The 23,360-nt window shown below is 36.8% G+C and overlaps 1 protein-coding gene across 11 annotated transcripts in view; it reads right to left on the bottom strand.

Moving 5' to 3' along the window:
* LOC113965372 (sodium channel protein type 1 subunit alpha) overlaps positions 1-23,360 on the bottom strand; it is a 168,490-nt gene that overhangs the window by 45,025 nt on the left and 100,105 nt on the right. For 6 of the 11 annotated variants that reach the window (XM_027678692.1, XM_027678687.1, XM_027678695.1 and 3 more), the window contains 6 exons: positions 17,319-17,634; positions 11,471-11,589; positions 7,213-7,302; positions 6,304-6,432; positions 5,503-5,594; positions 4,312-4,584 (listed from right to left, as the gene is read on the bottom strand). In XM_027678692.1, coding sequence (XP_027534493.1) covers positions 4,312-4,584; positions 5,503-5,594; positions 6,304-6,432; positions 7,213-7,302; positions 11,471-11,589; positions 17,319-17,582 — 967 coding nt within the window. In that variant the 5' untranslated portion in view covers positions 17,583-17,634. Of the gene's footprint in view, positions 1-4,311; positions 4,585-5,502; positions 5,595-5,692; positions 5,785-6,303; positions 6,433-7,212; positions 7,303-11,470; positions 11,590-17,318; positions 17,635-23,360 lie in introns of all 11 variants that reach the window. The other 5 variants (XM_027678693.1, XM_027678696.1, XM_027678685.1 and 2 more) reach the window with 3 other exon arrangements.

The following is a 23,360-nucleotide window of genomic DNA, read 5'->3' as shown; positions in this document are numbered from 1 at the left end:
AAATGCTACCAGCACAGCTGAGATTAAACTTGACTCTGGCTGTGCTGACTGAGCTGCCCAAGCCAGGTTACTACAGACATTAATGAATTCTGAGTCTGAGGAGGTGTCACAAGCTGCTGGCTCAGCACATTGATTTGTTGCAGGAGGGACATAGTACCTGGGCCAGCTGCATCCCTCCATACTGTGAACAAAATTCACAATTTGAAAAATTGTGCTTTAAACTGCATGTAGACCTTGTTCTGACACTCTGTGAAGGACTCATTTTCAGTGTCTGATGATATATACGCATCTTACAGAGAACAATCTCCTGTGCTATGTGAAGTGCACAGCCCTGTGTGCAGCTGCTGTCCCTCTGGGCAGCTGCTGTCCCTCTGGGCTGGTGTGCATTGCAAAGCTGCCCTGTGCTGAAACACAGCTGTAAACAGTAAGCTGACAGGATGCTGCCCACAACTGACCCTTAGGAAGCAAATCTTACTCTGCATTATGTCTGCTAATCATGATTAAAACATGCTGGAACATAACAGCTGATGGGAAGAATGCAAACCTGCTTTGATATAGTTTACATGGAGCAGTCAGTCATGATCAGTACTGCACCAGTCGAGCTGAACTGTAACAATAGGGTCTGCATTCAAGTTCTGTGCTTCAGACAAGATGTGCTCTGTGAGCATGCTGTACTTGCCAGCTCCACAGGAAACATACAGGCTTTCTCTGACTACACTGATAGAACCAGGACAAGTGCTTACAATATTATCATGATAGGAAAGTTCTTATAACACACAAGCTGAACAGCATTAGCATGTATCCCAAACTAGGTGTAAAATTTTGAATTGTGTTTTAACAAAGTAATGTGAAAAATCTCTCACTATATAAAAGGCATATGTTTGGCTCCCTTTTAATTGATTGGGAAATGGGAAAAAATCCCTTGTAGGTGAGCACTTAACTTCAAGAGGATTTATAGTTGTTCGGGTAAGCATTGGGAAATGACTGAGAATAATTGTTATTTCACAAAACAGATTGTGAGATTTCCTTTTCCCAGAAAAAAAATGTTTATGGAAAGCTTGCCAAGATAAACTTCAGCTTATCCAGAACTAAGTTTTTCAGATTTCCTATCTTGGAAAAAGTAAAAAAGGGGAAAAAAAAGAGTGCTTGACTCATTATTGACAGGAACGCTTACATAAAGACACTCTAAATGGCATCTCCAAAAATGAGCTCAGTGGCAAAATTAGGGCTTACCTGCCTTCTTCACACAGTATACACAACTAATAGAATAAATACTCCTCTAATTCCTACAAAATACAGTGCCATTGCACTGCTCTGAGCTGCAGGTAAGCTGCCTGCTGCCCTGTGATGCAGCTGGTTTCTGTATCCTGTCTGCTCAACTTCAAAAAGAGAGCAGGAAGCCATAAGAAGATAATTTTTCTCTTTGCAATTGCTGGTAAGCAAGGACAAGCTTAATAACTTTATAATAAGACTCATAATTTAATTATAAATTTCATAACACATATGAAATCCTGTGTGAATCTACCGAAGGCTCACATAGCCATTCAATAAAGTATTTCTGTAACCAATTCAGCTTTGTTTTCAGGGAGCCTCAGGTCTTTTTTAAATCAAATGAAATCAGAATCTGAGTTTATACATTCTGTGTTAAAAAGTGAGGAAATAAAGTTAGGGCTTGAAGTCTAGGTCTTCACTGGGACACTTTGCTTAGACTTCATTATACTCCATGGCATGGGATCTCCATGAATTCACATGTTCAAGTAAATTAAGTTTCACAAAAAAACTGATTTAAGAAATTCAGCTGGAAATCCATCACAGTCATTGCTCAGCTGTGTGATCACAGTTAGAAGCTGTCTTACTTCTCTTCAAAATTTGTCTGTCTTTGACTTGTAGCTATTGAACATGTTATATCTTTGCCTGCTAGATCAAAGATATGTCTAGAATGAAATTTCTGTTCCCCATGAGGTTTTTTTTTCAACTGTGATCAAATCACCCCTTAAACCTTCTCTTTGATATGCTAAGTAGGCTGAGCTCCTGGTCTATCTTGGTATAAAGAATGTTTTCCAACCCTTTAATCATTCTGCTCTTTTCTGAACATCCTCCATTTTTTCAACATTCTATCTAAATTGAACTTTATATAGTATTCCAGTAGCAAATGCAGTAGTGCTAAATACAGGGGTAATTCTGCCTTCCCAGTCAATAGTTTATTTATGTGAACAGGATATTATTTAGCTTTTTGGCCGCAGAGTTTTAGCCTTAATTTGTCAGTCCTGGCTGCTCCACAGTGCCTTAGGTGCCTCAGCCTCTCTGTTATTAAGGGCTTTCCAACTGCATTCTATATCCTGCCTCTCTGTTGCTCTGCAGCCTTACACATAAGCTGCTGTGGAATTGTTTTCCAGAGCCTCTGTGGCACTATTTTTCCTATGTTCTCATGCTGTGTTTCAAGTAATTATTCTTGTGACATCACACTTGCAAACACATTATTGCTGCAGCAGGAAGCAACTGTCCCTGGTCTGAGGTTCGCCCCTCTTTCTCCCCCTTTTTCCTACTCCTTGCTTATAGCTTTTGGTCTACATTAGTTGACCTAATAACATGCACGTACGAGCTTAAAAACCAAGCAGACATGCAGCACCCACTCTGATCAAAGTGCATGCCAATTAGTGCTAATAGCATGGTAAGAAGGAGAGAGCTGTAGGGAATTTGAGGAGATGCTAATGAAAACCTTACAGTTGCTATGGGAAAAGTATTTTAGAGTGATCACTGCTGCACTAAAAAGGATACCCAAGGGAGAAGACTTAACAGGGTATCCCACCACTTCTTTTGCAGCTGGTCACTGTGGTCAGTTCTGGATTTCCTCTTCCCTTTTCTATCCCTCTCCCCCGTTAGTTCTTATTTACACCAAAAGTAACTTTTACTGTTAGAGATTATGTATGCCATCAGCTACAGTCTCTATGCATGCAAACGTGTCTCAACAGAACTGTGCAGCACTCATATGTAGGACAGGGAGCTTAGGTTTGTCCTCTCACATTTCACCGTACTAAAATGCAATTCTCTATCTACTCCCAGTTTGTCAGACTGCTCTGTATCAGCAAAACTGTTTGGAAAATCATACTTTGGGAAATTATCACAGTGGAAAGATGGATCAAAACAACTTCTAAAGGCATTTGTCTAAGATTGCTGCTATTTAAGGTTTTAACTAATCTAGATTATTGAAGAATGCTTAACAAATTTACAAATGATACTGATCTGATAAGGATGGTGGTGAGTTTGAGGAAACAATTACAATTTAAAAGGTCCAGGACAGTTGGAGAGATGGGTCTGAAAAAATAAGGTGCTGTTCAGGCAGAAACAATGAACTGTGCAAACACAAAGTGAAAACTCAATGAGGTAGAAATCTGTAACAGATTCGGGAGCAGGTAGACAACAAGCTGAACAATGCTACAGTTCCAAACAACAGCAAGCTATGTAGGATACATGAAACAGAAGTATAAGCCACTATGCTACCACATCATCCTTCTTCTCTGCTTGGTACTCCTTATGTGGAGGAGAAATGCCTAGATGTGGATACTGTACTTTAAAAAGGATATTTATGAACAAGAAAGAATCCAGATGAGAGATCAACATCTAGAAAATACACTGTAGGAGAAAATGGTTCATGATCTGGGATGTTTGAAATAAAAGAAGACTGAAAGAGGAGAGAACACAGCATGGAAACATAAGAATAGTCTCTAAATACTTCAGAGGCAGTGATTAATAGGAGGGAATAATTAGGTTTTGATGCTTTTGTTACAGTTGATAAGAACAATAAGTTCTTACCAATAAATTTTAAGCATAAATTTTAGCAGGAAAAACTGTTAGACTTCAAAAAATTCCCTTTCCAATAATAATGACAGTGAAGGACAAGAATGGATGGATGATGAAAATACTGAGGACTTCATCACTGGACTTCTCCCTTTATGACAGAAGTCTCTGATATCCGTCAGAAATGACACAGCATGCTACTGCTGATCTTGCTTTGGAGAATCGGGAAGAAAAATGTTTAAGACTATTAAGTAATTTTAAGACTCCTTTGAACTCCTTTCTGTCTCAGGTAAGATGTGAATTTGGCAGGTGGAGCTGAGAAAAAGAGCTATACCAAGTAGTGAGACCATGTTCCGTGTTCCCTCTTCCACACAGGCCTTTGGAGCAGACCTATGAGAGAGAGAGAGAACACTTCTCCTGCTCTGTCTTAACTAAATGTATTATCCCTTCCCCTCCTTACTTCTAAGAACTGGGTCAGCCACAAACAGTGATAATTCTGCAGACAATACTTACTTTCATCTTCAATGTACCCCTTCCAGTCAAACAGAGTCACTGTTGAATTAACCAATGTACCATTTTCACCTATGGTGCTGTTAAACTGGGAAGTTATATTTGTTTCCAAAGTAAAGTTTTCTGGAGGCCACTGCAGGCATTTATTCCTCAAGTTGCCCATGAACAGCTGCAGCCCTATCAGTGCAAATACACTCAGACAAAACACAGTCAGGATCATCACATCCGAGAGCTTCTTCACAGACTGAATTAGGGCTCCCACAATAGTCTTCAAGCCTGCAAATGGAAAGGAATTTTTACTCTGATGTTGGAAACTTTTTCAAAGCATAAAAATGACAGTGTTTCCCACTAAAGTCACAGATTTCATGCATAAGCCCAAATAAATGACTGTAATGTCTGTGAAATAACATTTTTGTGAAGAGCTTTTTCATTTGTGAAAATGAATAAATAGCTGACATTTATGTTCATTTGAAACCGTGAATGGAATGAGTTGCATATATTTCAAAACACTTGTTTTAATGATAAAACAAGCAACTATTCTTTTTTCATGCTGTACATGAATCTCACATAAAAGTCTTCTTACTTTTCATTTGTCAATACCTCTTGCTCCAAACCTTTGCTACTATCAGTTTTATAACATACTAGATTTAGAAGACAGTAGTAAAAAGCCTGTTCAACAATAAATGAGATTAAAATTTAATGCTATAAAACTGGAAATGGTTTGGAAAATTGTAGATTTTTAAGATAATAAATCCCCCATGCAATGCCCATGCTATTCTTTATTATCTTATTCCTTCATCTTCTTACTAAGTCAACATTTCAGACAGTTCTATTTTTTACACACAAATATTCACAACAGATACCACATAACATCATGTAGGTAGGATACACATGGGTAAGAAAACTTCAGGGATACTGATATTCGTTGAATGTGGAGAAGAAAGCTTGACGTCATACGATGCAAACCACACACACTGTGTACTGCAATGTCTCATGCAAGAATCTGTTAAACTCAAAGGCTGATTTCAAAAGGAAAGTGCTCATGTTAAAATGTAAAGAATCAGAGATTTCAGTGAATTCTGATATCATCTGATTCCTTCTTTTTTTGGTGGAAAGAAATAAGACATGTTTAAAAAAATATGAATTTCATTTCAATGAATTAAAATCAGCCTCAGTGTTTAACCTCTCTCTCACCTGGAATGACTGATATTGTTTTCAAAGCTCGGAGAACTCTGAATGTTCTCAACGCTGAGACATTGCCCAGGTCCACAAACTCTGTCACATATCTGTAATAGGGGAGTTCACACACAAACACAATGACAGGATAAAAAGGAACAGTTGGGAGGTACAAGGGGCCTAACACCTTACACCAGTTACTTCTTACCTGGAATTACAGAAATAGTTTTCAAAGCTCTCAATACTCTGAAAGTTCGAAGAGCTGAAACATTGCCTAGGTTTACAAATTCTGTTACATACCTGTAGGATTAAATCACAGTTATTCAGAATTTAGGCAAAGTTTATGCTACTTACTTGGGTCTTTCATCAAGACCGCTTTGGTGTTTTTAGCAAAAACTTAAATAGCAACAGTCAGAGGTTTACCTTTCACTGCAGTTTGCCTTGCATTAATACACTTTCAGAGCCTTCAGCTAAATTAAATGTCTCTGAAGTGAATCGTACTGATTTTACTTTGAAAGCCTAAAATTTATCTAGACTACATTGGTAAGTTTGGAGAATGAAGTCAAAGGGAAGCTCCTTTTCTGCTCAGGAAAAAAAAATGCAGGACATGAAATTAGCCTCTCTAATACTAGCTGTACTAATGGCTTCTGCAGTATTTATGTTTACTTCAAAATATGCATTTTAGAATGTAAAAATTGGTTTAGACAACAGTAAATTCATACGAGATTTTCCATTTAACAAAATTGATATGTATTGATACTAATTTCATGCCCTTTTTGCCCTTCACTTTCAAAGAAAAAGCAAAAAACAAAAACTTACGCAAAGGTAATGACAGTGAAATCAAGCCAGTTCCATGGATCTCGAAGAAAAGTAAAATCCTCTAAGCAAAAGCCCCTTGCAATGATTTTTATTAGTGACTCAAATGTGTAAATTCCAGTGAACGTATACCTGAAAAATTTAATCAAAATAAGTAACAACATTTTACATTGATATTCTGGCAGAAACATGACAATCAAACGAAAGAGTTTTTTATTTCAAAACTGCGGAAGAAACAAAGTAAATAAGCAATTTCCTCTAAAATGCATTGTGTTCATGATAGATACTTGCGTATTTACATGCACTAGTTGTGACCTGTTGTCGAAGTACAGCACTGCTGGTCTTGTACATAAATCAAAATAAACAAATCCATAAAATAGATAACATTAAAAATCTATTAGTGACATTCAGTTTAAAAATATGCAACACTAACATTACTGTTAACTGAGTAAGCTGTGGGCATAAGTTACTGGATACTGTCTGTATCATTAACATCTAAAACATCTGGTATTGACTCAAAAGAGGGAAGAACGCAAGCACACACTGAATTCTCACTTTAGTAATACTTTTACTTATATGCTGTTCTCAACTAACATGTATATATAGGTGCCCATGGTTCTGCTACTAATGCAGTGGTGTAAGGGAAGGATAAAAACATTGGGTAGGTGCTAAACAAGGAAGAGAGAAAACTAGTGGAGTCTCAGGAGAACACTATCTGTAAAAAACTTTGATTTTTGCCACCCTATTGTTCTACCAGAATTTAAATAATTATTCAACATTTCTACATAGTTTAGAAAGGAAAGAGTATTAGTGCCTCAGAATAGTTCCTGAAGTACACCTTACGCTGCGGTTATTGGCATGCTGACTTCTAGAGGAACAGCCAAAGATATATTTAAATAGTGTGCAACTTACTCTACATTCTTTGTCCAGTCTGGAGGGTTACTCATGGTCATAAATACGCAGTTGGTCAAAATAGTGCACATGATAAGCATGCTGAATAATGTAGATATAGTTAAGGAAAACACAACAGTAATTCACACAATATCACATCAATCATATATCTTACATACAGTTAAATATTGCCATTTACACAAATCTTTTAGACTTTCATAAACATTGACATACATTTTGCTTAATCTCGTAGTTTTCAGTTCAGCACGCTAAAGTTTACTATTAGTCTTGATTTGTTGATGCTCTGATGTTGATTTGTTGGTGTCCTCATGTATTGTTTTCAGCTGCTACTGAAAGGTGAAGGAAATGGCTCTCATACCCTGGGAGGCAACACCAGCTGAGCAGCAGCCAAAATTGAAACACCTTGTGGAAGAATACAGTTTGCTTTAAGTACCTGGCATGACTGAATAAGTGTTAGTCTTTCAGTTCTACAGGTTTGGTGCTAAACTCAAGGGCTGGCGTATGCAAGGTAAAAAGCATTTCTCCTCTTTACCCTGGGTCAGAGTTGAGCTGAGTCAGTGCCACTCCAGCACCTAGCACAGCCAGTCTGTCAAAACCAGAACAAAACACAGAATAGTTTTTAATTGCTGAAGTGACCACATTCCATGTTTCCCTAATACTAGCTTAGCAGTACATGCTAAGAAATCCACAGACAGCTCTCAGATTAAGGTGAATAATTTTCCAATATTACTTTTGAGCTCTCTCAAAACGTGTTAGCGGCAAAGGCAGCCTCTAGTTCTACCAATGCTGTAATTTGAAACTGGCTCAATAGTACCTCGTGGTCAACTGCTTGAAAAGCATGGAAAACTGGTGGAGATTAAAACTGGTGAGAATTAATTTCCATTTGAAGTTCCAGCAAGGAGCATTTAGGTGTTTTGGAACTATGAACCCCAGACTCAGAGGGGCTGGTGCTAGGAGATCAGACAGTTCATTGGGCCTTCATTACATTCAATGCAATGTTCTTGGTTTACCAGATCACTGGCTCTGCAGACATTACAATCCTTCCCTTTTTGTGACAATAAACTCAATTATTCAAACATTTGGAAATATTGAAGTAACCAAACTAGATGAAAACATGACTCAAAATGGCCACGTGATGGCAGCAAAAAATCTCTGCTACACATTTATACCAAATGCTTAATTCTTATTTTTTCTCTAGTCATCTCTCTAACTGAGGTGTTTCTTAAAAGTAGTTGCATCAGCATAACTGACAAAGAAGCTAGTTTAAACTGAAGAAAGCTACTTACAGCTAAACTTGTATCTGAGAGCCCAGGACTTAATTTTTTTATTTTTTTTTTAAATCAAGTAGATAGCATGTTGTTGTTTGGGGTATATTATTATACCATGGACAAAACTAAAATGAAACAAAAACCAAACCAACCAACCACTCCCACCACTACCAAACCCCCACCAAAAAACCAACCCTTTATTCTAGGTGAAGGAGGAATAGGAGAAGTAACATCATGGTCTACGCTTGTCAGAAGACTGGTGTAATCATTAAGATCATTGCTTACAGCTACTGAAAAATTCAAACTTAAGCATACCTTTTCAAATAAACAGTCAAATCACAGGGAAGGATTTAGCTGTCTGATTTCCACAGATAGGTGTGTGACCTTTGTCTAAATACCTGACCCAGCAGTGAATATTGTTATCTATTCCAGAAAGTGACTTACTAGTTTTTGAAGATCATGCTGTCATACAAGCTTTGTACAGTAAAAATTGTTCGATGTCTTAGAATAAATTACTAGAATGCCTTACAATGCTTTTCATCACAGTCCACAGACAGCTCTAAAGAGTCTGTCTTAATATGATTGGGAAATTCCTTTAAATAAAGAGAATCCATTTTGAAATCCAACTTGGAGATGCCTGGCTCCAGCTTCTGTCTTCTCATAAAAGAGCTAAAGTACAATGTCCTCTTAGGAGAGCTGAGGTTTTATCCCTGTGCAGTGTGTTATGTGCTTTCAAGTAAGTACCGTATTATCATTCATAACAAAGGCCACAGGTAGGTCCTTGCACATTGCTCACTCTGTGAGCTGCAGGGCCAAAGTGCTGTTCACTCTCAAACAGAACAGCTGCTCAGTAAGGGCTAACATACTTTGAAATATAAATGCTGACCATGCTTTCCCTTATGGGAATCTCAAACACAACGGACACATGCATCTCTTCCGTCTTCTCCCACATTTTGAGTGATTGATTTACAAGCTCAGTGTTCCCTTAATTTACACACTCTTTCTTTGCAGGGAGAACAACATCTGCCCACATATCTGGGCACATGTGATCAGAGTGCCCTATACAGAGGCTCAGAGAATTTGGAGGACATAGAGATGAAGGTTTTCCAACTGATGTGCCAATTTCTTTGTGTTCAACACTCATCTTTCACCCTGAAAGGCACATTTCTATTGCAAAGGCCAAAATGCCAACACCTACCAGAAAATGTGAGGGCAGTAGAGTTTATAGATAAAAGTCAGAAGGTTATTAAAAACAGTAATCAATGTTACCCCCAATCCTTTTTGTATAGGTGGTTAACCTTGTATAAATAGCTGAAATTAAACTACAGTATGGAACATATTACATGGTTCTTAGTTAAAATTCTTTCATAGCACAGTGTTTGTACCATAATGAATAATAATTTTTTTAAAAAAAGAAAGAAAGAATAAGAAAATAACAGAATCTGCACATCTATTCTTAAGATAAAAAAAAAATCCTATGTCTATATCTAAGATAAAAATAGCTCCTCCAATAGTTGGCTGGTTGCAAAAAAGAAATCAGTCCATAAAACGAAAGGAAGCCTCCTCTGATAGTACAGCTACATGACACAATAACACAATCAGTTAATAGATAGAAGGAAAAATACTGATATTGCATATTGTCTATTAAAATTTTTTTTGTTCTTACTGCCATCAAGACCAGCTGGACACTCATTGAACACAATTAAGAGAAAGTTAAAACCAAGACCAAACTCAGTAATCAGTATGCCAGTGAAAAGCATTACCCACAACTAGCCCAGAAGCAGGGTTGGAAGGTATTGTAAATCAGTCTGTCATGTGAATGGATGAGCATTCATTAAAGGCTGCAATCTGACAATATTTGGATGTGCTTTCTCACCATCACCACCACTGTGTCTGTACAACTCTGTCAGGTCCCTTAGCTACTGTCCCCAAATGCTCCCTGACTCCTTTCCAGATACCTTCCTCTTCTCTCACTGCTTTAACTTCCCAGGAGCTCAGAGGAAAAGGTATTCTGAGTCAGCAACCATCAGCCTTGTTTCTTACTTTTTCCAAACACCTAGAAAATTCTGCTAGCAGTCTCTAATAATAAGGCTTCTGCCTTGACAACTTGTTCAATGTTAAAAGTCTTACACTGAAGTTCTAATTTGGTAACTACATTTCCCACTCCTGAGGTTTTGCAAAAAAACAAGTGCACCAAAATCTCACCCACTAGAAATTCCCATCAACCTGTTATGATCATCAGGCAGCAATCCCACATGTCAGTCTAAAGCTTTACCTTGCACACCATCCCATCAGTTATGGCCCCCAATCTGTCCACCATCTGCATGTACAGATGCTTTGCAAACCGCCTGCAGGAATGCTGCCTATGCTTTCTGGCAATCTATTAAATTTGGCAGAAGCTTATGGTGCAACTGGGCAGGTTTGGGAATGTGAGAATCAGCATGCATGAGCCAGGCTTTCAGGAACACAGATCAAACTGATCCTGAGGATGGCCCCAGATGGAATCCGAAAAGGCAGTATAAACATACCCTGACCTGGCCGATCCTAAACAGCTGCATATCTGCCTAACTGCTTGCAAAACTCAGAACTCTTCTGGAATTCATAAACACAAACTGCATTTTTTTAAAAGATGTTATTATTTATAAATAGGCTACAAAGTGCAAAAAAACCCCCCAACTGGGATGCAAAAAAAAATAATTCAATCTTAAGACAAATCTGGAAAAGTTTTCCTGAAAAATTAATCAAGATGGGTTCTTAAATCCTTATACAGATTTCTGCAGCAGAACAATTGAAATTCAAGAAAACAGTTTGATTCAAAAATCAATGCATTTATAAAATACATACATATTTTCCCATATTTATAAAACCTTACCATAAGTCTTCCACTGTAAAATAAAAATGACAGCCTACAAAAACATTTATATATGATGAAGTAGTTGTTTTCTTAATTTCAGTGTGTAACATTTTTAACAACCACTAAAAAAGGATATGAATGTACCAAAATTTTAATAGCTATTTTTCTAAGAGGATTGAAGGGAGTTAAAATGTACAGGGCAGAGGTGGCACTGAATCGGAAGATTGCCTTCCCTTTATTCAATACTATAAAGGTCTGAAAAAGAGAAAGAAAAGACATTTTATAAGTGTTTATTCACCGTAGATGCTCCAAGTGACCAATCACCAAAATTGTAACTTTTTGAACAGTAAATACACAAAATCCATGACTAATTTTTAAAATAAAAATTATTTCCAGTACTTACCTGATATACCTGACATATGAAAATATAATTAATTCATTAATGTTTTTATACTTCATTAAACACCTCAGTCTAGTAATATGATACATTTACATGTGTTTCTTGTAAACAAAGATGCAGAAATTATGAACTAAAATTATAATCTTATTCATGTTTTCCCACAGAAAATTCTCTCTTCCTATTTGAAATACCATAAGCAGGGAAACCTCACCTGGATATTAATGATATATTAGTCTTACTAACTAGAAGTCCTTCTAGAAACGGATTTATTAGACTATATACTTGTTCATGATTTTTGTTCTAGTCTGTTTCTTGGTCTTTGTTCTATGGAGAGAGGGAAATAGCAGTAACATTGCTTTGCTTTCACTGCAGGCCATCATGGCTGCAACAGCAGTAACACTACAGCACAGGAAATGTGGACTGTCAGGTTTCTTTGTGTCACTAAAGTGCTCTTCAACGGCAAGATCAATCCCAAAAGAACGAAAAACACTGGAGAAACTGCATATGAAGCTGAGGACAGCCTGAGCTAATGTTTCCAAATTACACTTCCAGTTACAGCTTACAGGTAACAACAACCTGCAGATGACCTGACCTTAAAGGAAGCTTTCATTTCAACTACTGAAGCAACTAAGCACATGAATGATTTTTTGGCACAATGTTTTAAAGCCTCACACCCCGAGGGGGAAGGTGAGTTTCCCCTCCCAGGTCTGTCCCCAGCCCCCATGACTCATCTCAGAAGCCTCCAATTCCTGCTCTTTGCTTTTGTAGTTAGCTATGAGGTACTTGATGAAATGCATTAAAAAATCACACTCCCTACTAACTCTGTATCTTAGACTACACCACCTACATTTAGTCAACCTACATTTTTTAAAAAATCTTTGAACACAAGCATATTAAACATACATCTATTTTCTAACATGCCTTATGGAAAATAACAGCATGCTGGCACAGCTCCAGTTTCAGTTGGAAGCTGCTGCTATTTTAGCTGTTCTACTTTCTGCTGCCCTGCATAAGAAGAACCAACAAGACATAAATTCCCTAACTCCATTTTAACTTTTCACTCAAAGCATCTTTCTGACTCAAGCCTTCAGAATGACTTTGTTGGTCCTCTGACTTCTAGACTTAGACATGAACTAAAATTGTATCTTATCTCTGAAGAAGAATTTTCATTAAAAAATACAAATAAGAGCTGATATCCAATCCCTGTGTAAGCTTACCCCCCTGGTATGCATGCTATATCTCACTCTACTCCCAACCCAGATGCAAGCCAATGTGTAGGCAGTGTGGATGAACATGAAGCATTGTACCCAAAGCTGTCAGGACAAAGTAGACATACATTGAGAAAAGCTAAAAAAATTCTACATGAATTGTAAGAGTAATGCTCCTATATGAAGGATTACGTATACTTTTTAGGGCTTATGTTTTATAAAGTGCTTAATTCATTTTTATAAAGGCACAAAACCGGCTCACACTCCAAGTATTAGAGTGTGAATATAAATTCAAAGAATTCCCTGAAGAGAAGTCCCTGATTTGCTGCTTTTGTATCTGTAATCTAAAACCCAGTTCTTTAAGTTCTGTCATATTTGAAAGAAAGCCAGAAACTGCATTTTGGGAAGGGCAAAGGAGGAGGAGGAGTATTTTGAGAAGATGTAGCTAAGAGAGAATAATAGTCAACACTGAACAAAGATATGGTCTCCAAGAACCTCTTGGGACAAAGACTTCCCAAAACCTTATTTCTGTTCTCCTTCCTCCTAGTTAGCTTTACACGTAGTTTCTGGAAGGCTACATTTAGCAGGCTGACTGCTACCCCATTGCATTTCCCCTTCCTACAGTTAAATAAACACCATCTAGAAGCTCACAGGACCTTTTGAAAGACTGAAGGTGACATATTGTTGAGCTGGGTCCTCAGTTTCTCTGGAAAAACTCCAATGGCAGCTAGAACAAGAGATTCATGGCATATGGGAAGTTGCCATTTCTTGGTTTTGTGGTTATCTTTTGAAACCATGTTTTCTAGCAAGTCCTGTTTGCTTTGTTAGAACTTTTCACTTAAAATTCTACCACTTGCAACTATGAAAATTTCTAAAATCACTACTGCATTTGACTTTACTGATGTTATAAAGTTAACTGAAGCAATTTTACGGAATTTTTGTTTTTTTCACAACCCAAGACAAGTCTGTGAAAGCCAGGAGTTAGTGATTTGATCAGATTAGGGACTGATATTACCAAATGCCAGGACATAAAGAGGCATCTTATCTGACAGACATCATTTAACATCCTTCTGGCAATAGGCAGCGCATGGAGTGGCAGTGAACAATGCTATATCTGTATTATAGCAGGAGGAAAGTGAAGTTTTACCCATTTAGTTCCACCTATTCTCTCCTTCCTCTTTAACGTAGCAGCAAGGTTTAGGGGAAAAGAGCCAGACCTTAAAATATGAAACTAAGTGGACCAGATTTTGATTCATGCCCACAGATCAGGATCTTAGGGGGTTCCAGCTGATCTTTTTTCTATAGACAGTGATGTGAACATCGTTGATCCTTTGTGATGTCAGCTTGAGCATGAACAGGCAGTCACTATTATACTAGGAACACACTGATTTGCACTTACACAGAAGCAGAACACAAAAAATGAACAAAGTTCCAATTCGCTTTTAAGCAATTATGGATTTAAAAAAAAAAAAAGTGATGCAACCCTTTAGGATGTTAAACTTCACAGTTCTAAAGACCAGCAGTATTGGTCACCACAGTCAGCAGCATTTCATTATAATGAAATCAGAAGGATATGAGAACAGTATTGTATTCTATTATAATAAAAGAATTATATTTCAAGGGTACTGTTGCTGGCATTTGGGCTATCTGTGATACAGTGTAAATCAAAAATACTGTCAGGTGTGTAAAACTGCTGTAAGGGGCTATTCTGTTGTCAAACGGTGGTTGTTAGTTTTTTCCTTTTCCCTTCAACTTCAGATTAATATTGAGCATGAATATGTCCTCTTTGGTGGTAGGTTTTACATAGAAGCACAGTTACAAAAACATAAATCTAGTATAACTATTTGCTTTTTTTCTCTTAACAGGTTTTCGCATTTTAACTTTTCATCTCAGGGCTACCTTAGGCATAAATTAAGGCTCTCAAATCAGTTCAACACATTTATTTATTCCTGTCCTTTTTTGTATTCAACTGTATCAAATCATGGCATACACAAATCTTTTGCTTAGAAAAAGGAGTCCCAAAGATGAAATGTAAAACACTCTAGATGATCTTTCAGTATTTAGTGCATGCAAAAATACAGTGAGCTTGACCAATCTTTCCTTGACCAAAATAGGAAAAAAACCCCAAAACACCAAGAAGTGGGATGCAACACTTCCATATGAGGCAAATGATGGGTGATTTCATTCATGACCCTGATTTGTAATAAAAAAGATATTCCTAAAAATCCTATACAGGTTTCCCAAATAAAACCCATGATGATGTTCATTAGTGTCATTTGATCAGTGTATGGGCAACCATTTCTATTCCCTATTTGAAAGTTTGGAAGTTAAACTGATACAGTTTCTGTCGATAAAAACAGCTTTGGTTTACACAGAGATCTCAAGAGGGGTCTGAAGCAACAGTGGTATCTGATGATACTTGTCCTACTCTTTCTTGCAAATGAATATTTTCCTTCATTTTGGTGTTTTTCATTAGATCCATGATATTTCAGATAGATGTTTCTCCAGGCAGAAACAAAAAATCTCTAATGATTGTGCAGCGGTTATCAGACTGTTACATCAGAACAGTGTGTGCTGATGGACTTGGCTTTACAAGATGGAATTCAGAGAGGGGTAAACAAGAAGCTGAAATGTTAAATGTGAAAGAGCATTAAGAGTCCTATGCAACTTCCTGGAGATGCTTACTTCTGCTTCAGGCTTTTCTCAAAGTATTTCTCCTTCTGAGACTTGCAGGAGCATCAGCTGCTGCCAATACTTTCAAAATACAAGTGAAACAAGACAAAAGTATTTCCAGAATTCACATAGAGCTAGATAAGAAAATCTAGAAATTTGATATTTTAAAGTTAAACTAGTGATGTAAAATTGAAACAGATTGTTGACTTTCTGTTAGGAAAGTCCATTTTCTTCTCACTGAAGGAAGAAAAAACAGAGAGAATTGCAGCATGTGAGAAATTTTTGTCTTGTCTTAGACTGACAGGGCTGTTTCTATTTCTATCCTCTAGAAAATTAAAGCATTTGCATAGAGAGCATGTGTGGACTTCAGCAGAAAGAAGAGAATCCCAGAGGGTACGTGACTGGCCCATAAAAGTTATTTAGTGTGCAAATAAAAAGATTCTTCCATTTAAATAGTACAGAAACTTGATTCAATATGTTCAGCTGGTTTGTCACCATTTCTTGCAAATTTATCATCAGACCTGGCTGATATGGTAAGTTTTCAGCTCCATTTGGGAAGGGATTAAAAGGGTCTTCCATTCCTAAGGGCTCTAGAAGCATATCTATCATAAGTCATACCTATTGTGTATCCGTTGTCACTGTAAGAGACACAAGACAGACTGATTTGGCTATAAAGGTCCAGGATGAGCTGTGGGCAGGTAGGGATAAAATTATATCGAATATTGTATCATAAACAGACACAATTAGTACAGAACTCTACAAAGCCTGCTTTTATAGAAACACATCTTTTATCTTTGTAAAAGTAGAACTGTGATTTAAAGATAAATCTTCATATGCTGTGAATGGCAGATAAAGGCTCTCTCAGAGGCATCAAATAATACAGATAAAAATACTGTTCTTTCATATAGTATTTTCTCTCTTGTCAAAATAGGACTCATAAATCACATGAAATTTAGCAAGCTGAGAACCTAGAACACAGTAGTTTGTTGAAGTCAAAATAACTCCTATCTTGATATTGACAGAGTATTTATAATCACAGAATCCAATAAATCGAGTATCATCAGATCTAGCTATTGTTATAAAACATGAACTTTTTCTGCTGCATATGGGTTGTACAACAGAAACATCCTGAAAGGATTCCAGGCCTGTCCAAGGCCAGCTCCACTAGAAACTTTAAAATATGTTTTACACTCTTTTTATTATATTTTCTGCTTATCAGTTTGTTTCTCTATTGATTTCATAAATTGCTTAAGAATATGCTATCAAAGCAGATTTCTGTGAACAAAATGTTCTATGTATTGGTTCATGCTGTCAGTTTTAAACCTGAAGAACCCTACAGAATGTTGGTGTACTCAGTTCCAATGTATATTCATGTTTTTAAAGTTTGCAAAATATATACATGTTATGTATACATGTGTTGTACAGGTATTATATATTGCTTATAATCAAAGACCACATACTATGTATCAGCTTTGATATAAATGTTCCTTTTATATAAATTCAGTTGTATCAAAGAAATAAATTTTGATGTAAATTAAAAGAAAAGGGTGAAAAATTAGTAATCATTAAGGTGGATGGATTCTGGCTGCAAATTAACTGTGTTAATTACTGAAGTAACTACACAATCTGCTCCATGAAAATGAAATGAACATGACAAAGCACTCCAAACACTGGCATAGGAACAGGATTGATATTAGACTCACTTTTTTGTTGATGTAGTATGGGTCCATGTCTTCCAAGGGCTCAGACACCATTCCTGGAGGTATGTCGCCGTATATAAATGGGAGTGTTTTTCCTGCCTCCAAATCACTGTTTGGTTTTGGCCCATTTTCATCATCGTCTTTACGATCTTGTTTAGGATTCTTAGCTTTCTCTGCAGCAATGCGTTGTTCAATAGCTGCAAGAGACTCTCTAGTGAAGTATTGGAAGCTGTCTGGTCCTGGTGGTACAAGCACTGACTGCTCCATCTTTTCATCCTGCACATTTTAATTAACATTTATTCTTCTGCATAGGAAAATACTAAAAGAAAGCAGAAAATAAAATCAAACAAACATGTTGAAATCACCAAGTAAGAAAGATATAATATTTATTTTTAAATGCTTTTGTTTATGCTATGTTGAAATGTTAAAATGCACAATATTGAAATTATGTAAAGAAAGATAAAGTAAGAAGCTTAGTTGGTGATTTGACCTTTGTAAGAGGCACTTGAGCGGTTCTTATGCTAGTTATTGAAACTGCAAAAATTTCCCAGCTCCGGGATTATAATAGCCTTTTACTCCAAATAAACAAAAGCATGATACTTAGGAATAAATAAATACATTCTTTCCTCATAACTGTAGTTATATTACGGTCACCTTATACTCCTCTGGAATCAAGCTATAAATAGCTATAAATAGCACAGTTCCCCAGAGGTAACACAGAAATTTTCAGTGAGTTCAGCAACAGTATCAAAAAACAAGCACTGTAAAATCAGAATTTCTATTAAACAAATGAAAACCAAGTCTGTGTATTATGAAATATTAAAGTAGTGGTTCCAAGTAAGTTTTTGTATGAGTAGTTTTTCTAGATAAGAAGAAGAGCAGTTGCCTAGTTTTATTTCAGATTAGCTGTTACTATGTACCTAGGTCTTTATTCAATAGATGTAACTGGAAAATTCTGTAAGTATTTTAATATACATATTTATTTATATATTGCAACTGAGAAAATAAAGCTGTTGGGGGAAGAAAAAAAAAAGAAATCCTGTTAAGACTACTGATCTGGCATCTTTCATGTTGCTGAATAGATTTCTGATTACATCAGACATATAGAGGAAATGTATATGTGGGCTCACAATGGTGTATATATCCCTCATGCCTGAATGTAAAGAGAAATTTGCAGTCTCCACCCACTGTAGGGGTCCTTATAAAATGATCAGTCAGCCTTTCAGAAGACTCAAGAATCAATGCAGGTCAGTAGGCCTTGAAATAAGCTAGATATATGGAATAAGAAAGAAGTAAGAATATAAAAGATGGTTGAGGGAAAATATATTAAAACAAATTAAAAGGTGACAAACAACCCCAGAAATTGTGGAAAATAAATGGCTCAAGAGTACATTGTAAATGAATGCAGAAAGAATTAGGGGAGAAAATGAAAAATGCAAAAAGGAAAAAACAGGAAGACTGGAAGATTAGTGGTACAAAAATGCAGAGATGAAAACAAAGAAAAATAAAACATAGGTGGAAGAACAGATTACTGGGAAAGGAGCAGGAAGAGAAGCAAATACAGATAGGGTTAAACTTAGGAAAAGTCAAAAAGGAGAATAAGAAATTAGATGACACATAAAGGCAGAAAAAAAAGAAAAATATAGCTGGGAAATTAAAGAGAAGGTCACCGAATTATCTTAGGTAATAAACACCAAATTCTCTAGATCATTAATGCCAGGGTGAGCACAAATATCTTAATCACATATATGTGCTGAGTAATGGAATACAGTGGATAACATAAGAAAGAGGGGTCAAAGTGCTTATGGGCTCTACAAACTCAATTTTCTTGATTTCTCAAGAAAGTTAAATCCCCCTATATTTCACACAGATGTATATGACCATCACCTCAAAACAGAGAAATGACTTCTAAAGAATCAAGGTGGCAAATTTCTCACTGTAAAAAAAATTAAAGGGATCTAATCCTTTATCAAAACACAAAGTATTCACTCATGCAGAGTACAGACTCAAGCCAAACCTCATTTTGTACAGCTTTCCCTTCTTTCTAAGGGAAAAGGAATTATCCTGTTCTGCCTCCATTAGGGGATGAAAGGATACAAGAAAATGTACCTCAACCAAAAAGGATTTAAAATCTTGCCTTCCTCTACATAGACAGCATCCTGCAGACAGTCCTCAGCTCCCTATTTCCTGGGTTTGGTTACTTCTAGGAATTGAAACTTCAGTCATTTTACTGAACAGTTATAAACTCACACTCGGAGTGTGAGTTTCTTACTATTCAATCACACCTTGTGGATACTGGGAAAGAAGGAGAAAAAACTACCTGCCACATCACTGAACTTTCCGATCCCAAACGGATCCCCATAAGTGGCACCAGAATTTAGAAAACAGATCTCATGCTAAGCTGTTATTCGAATATTACAGAAGACACAGCTGTAGGTGGATACTAGTTGCTCTGTGGGCTTCAGAGACTTAAGAAAGAAGAGACAGTCAGGCTCTCCTTTCCACTTAGCTTCTTGGGCAAAGAAAGGGACTAAGACCTTCTCTCTTTCACTTTCTCTCTTTCTCTTTTTGTCTTCCTCTTCTCCAATCCCCATGGGTATCAGCAAATGAGTCTACACAGACATGTTTGCCTTTCCCTCTCCTCCTCCTCCTAGTGAGACCCAGGAGGGTGGCTTTCCCCTTTCCCATTTTTTCATTCACTGTGCAAAACCACCACTGTACACAGCACTCAGTGTTCCCTGCCAGTGGCCAGTGAGGGCACAGCAAGCCAAAGGAGTCCTGGCACAGTGGGAGGGAGGTGCTTGACAGTAGCAAGGGCAATCTCATGTGTTGAGGAGGAAGAAAATGTGAGCAGTCAGCAGAGAAGAGCTCTGAAACCATGGGGTGCTGTGTCAGGATCACCTTTGAGTTCAGAGAGTGTCCCCATCTGGGATGCAGGACAAGGAGGTAAGCCTGCAGGATTTGCCTGCAGATGCACAGAAACAAGCTCATTCATAGCCATTAGTTTTGTTGCAAAAACATTTGATTCAGCTCCTGTCCTTACACACCGAGTTTAAAAATGGCAAATGCTGTGGGCTTTTCTAATAATACCTGTATTTTTTTCTATAGAAAGGAATTCTATATTGTTTTTCTATAATTAATCAGATACAGGTCTGTCAAATGCACACAGAGCTAACTAGCTACACCTTTAGATGTAAGTAAATCTAAGTAGGCTGTACTTAACAAAATGTTTCGTGAGGCTTTATGAAGATTACCTACTTTTTATCCTCTTAGCAGAATAGAGGATGATACTATAGATACATATAGATACATTTTCCATTTCTTCATGCATTTCCATGATTTTAAGTATTTAGAATTGCAAATAGAAATCTTCTATAAATTTAAAAGTCAATACTAAATACATACAGATTTCACTATAGTCAGTCCCAAAGCACTTTAATCTGTCATATCACATTGGTAACTAATAGGTTTGTATTTCCTTTACTATAGTCAATGAATTTATTCTCTCTTATCTATTATGGGGATGGATAAAAATTGATACCAGACAAAATAATCAAATTATATCCTTCTGATTTCTACCAAGTGATTTATTAAATATTAATTGAATAACTACAGATTGCTTACATGATTCAAATGGACTTTTTTTTAATTTACACTAGTAATTCTACAAAGGAAAGAATATAAGAATATAAGAATATAAGAATACACAAAATACAGATTTCTTATTAAGTTCTTTCCTACTCTCCTGGAGGGAGATTTTTTTTCCTTCTACATTTCCAAGTCTGAGCCACTTTCTTATGAGCAGTTTATCAGTAGGCAAAACATTTCAAATTTTGGAAAATAAGGTACTCAGAACGTTTGAGAATAGAATCATTTTGTTTCTTCTGATATTTCCCAAGCAAAGTATATTCATACATACTTTGTAGCATACATTGCTGTAAGCCAGATAACTGTAGAGCACACTCAGTACACTCAGTGTGCATGGATCGAACCATCTGTAGACCACAAGCAGAATAAGCCACAAGTTGTTCAGCTGCATCTGTGTAATTGCACAAAGCACAGTTGATCTGCCCATGCACATTAAGTCTGAAGTACCCAGAACTACACTGGATTAGCTATGCACACACAGACCATCTGGACAATATACATAGAGTTGGTTCAGCACTTCCCTGATGGATGGGAACTACTGTACACCTTGAGTAATTTCAGATCTATACATATGTCAAAAATAACGAACTATCAAATATCCACAGAGAATCTGCAAATTTTTATAGTCTTCAGATTTCACCTAAATAATTTTTATAGGCAAAGTAGAGGAACATATTAGCAAATAGATGAAGAGATGGTGCCTTGTCAAACAATGCTTCCAAATCAGTTACAGACTACCCCTTGAAGAAGTCAACTAAATGATATATAACTCTCTGAAAAAGAAACAAGCTTGAACAAGAAGATAATTTCCTAACCTGGTAAACATCTAGTTTACTGGTAATTTTCATGTTCTTCATGCCTTCATAACAAATAGTGATGTGAGTTTATGGAATTTGGTGAGGAGAACCTTAGCATACATGTAGAACTACAGGACTGCAAATACCTAAACTCTGGCAAGTGAACTTCTTTATATTATCCATATGTTTAAATCTAAAACTGCAATATGCTTCCATGTTTGATCTCCTGGTACAACATCCATGAATTAAAATTTAGCTGCTACAAAATAAAGATAAATTAGTGAATCTACATGTAAACTTACAGAGTCTAGATCTCTGTGTTATAACATTTTGCATTGTTTATTGGTACAATTTCTCATTACTTTTCATTTATCAACTAGTCATTATGATTCTTGTCTTCAATATAAAGAATAAATATAAATTAGCTTCCTCAAAGTGTGGATTTGTGAGAGGAGAGGAAGGAAAGTAGGGGAAACCACTGCAGTTTTATATGTGTGGCCTTAGCTAAGCAGAAGTCCCAAGCCTGCGTCTGCCCTGTTTATCTCTATTTTAGGGCTACTACAGGTAGCAAAGGTAAGTAGAATATCCAAAGGAATACATTTGGCAGAAGGGTAGAAATCAGTTTAGAATACTGGGACTATTCAACTTTTTATGACTCTCTGTAGCTCCTATATAAAATTAAATGTAATGGACCACTTTATAAGGGAAACACGCATATTAACAGAATATCAATAGGATTCTCCCATATTTTTTTTTACAATCTTCTTCATATTCCCTCTCAGCATGGATAATGAAGATCTGGGCACAAGGACTTGCTTGCATTAGATTACTTGGACCTGGCTAACTGTATTCATTTAATGCATATTAATTTTAAATAAAGGGTAGGTACAATAATACTGCAGACATCAGAATAGGGTACATGGATATGCACTGAGCCATAAATAAATTAACTGAAATATTGGAAGTAATCAAATAGTATGCACCAGCTCAAGTGAAAATCTATGCTTTGCAGCTGGGTATTTCCATTACTTAACGTGACATACGACAAGGTTATTGGTGCAATGAAAGAGTCACAGAAGGGGAGTGATGAGGGAGAGGATGACTGTTTAGTTTGCCACAGAGTTGCAAACAGCCAGGGGATAGCTATGTGATTTAGTGCTCAGCCTAGGCTGCCCAACAGCCAGAAAACAGAACAGACAGGGGTAGGAAATGCAGCTCATGTCTGATATCCACACTGTTGTACAATTGCTTAGCTTACATTTCATTACATGAGTATTTCTGCTAAACTCCCTCATCAGCTCCAGGGATTTCAAAGCCACATTTTCCATCAGTCAGCAAAACTCGTACATGGCTATGGGCAACAGACCATCTGATCTCTCTTTGCAGTTCTCTGCCATCACTATGCAGGAATGAAATCAAGATTAGTGAGATAGAAAGAAATCCTGTAAGAAAACATGAACTTGGCATCTTAATGGTAATCGTTCATTTGGGAAGGCAATCTTGGTTTCTGATCCCTGCTCCTAGAGCTATTTCTCTATTATATCTAGTAAATTCACTTGAGAAAAGGCAGTTGAAAGTCACTAGAGATATATTCATAGCT

This window comes from Neopelma chrysocephalum, unplaced genomic scaffold (genome assembly GCF_003984885.1).
Source record: "Neopelma chrysocephalum unplaced genomic scaffold, ASM398488v2 Primary Assembly neopelma1_44, whole genome shotgun sequence".
Lineage (NCBI taxonomy): Eukaryota > Metazoa > Chordata > Aves > Passeriformes > Pipridae > Neopelma > Neopelma chrysocephalum.
This window is presented reverse-complemented; position numbering and strand designations above follow the sequence as displayed.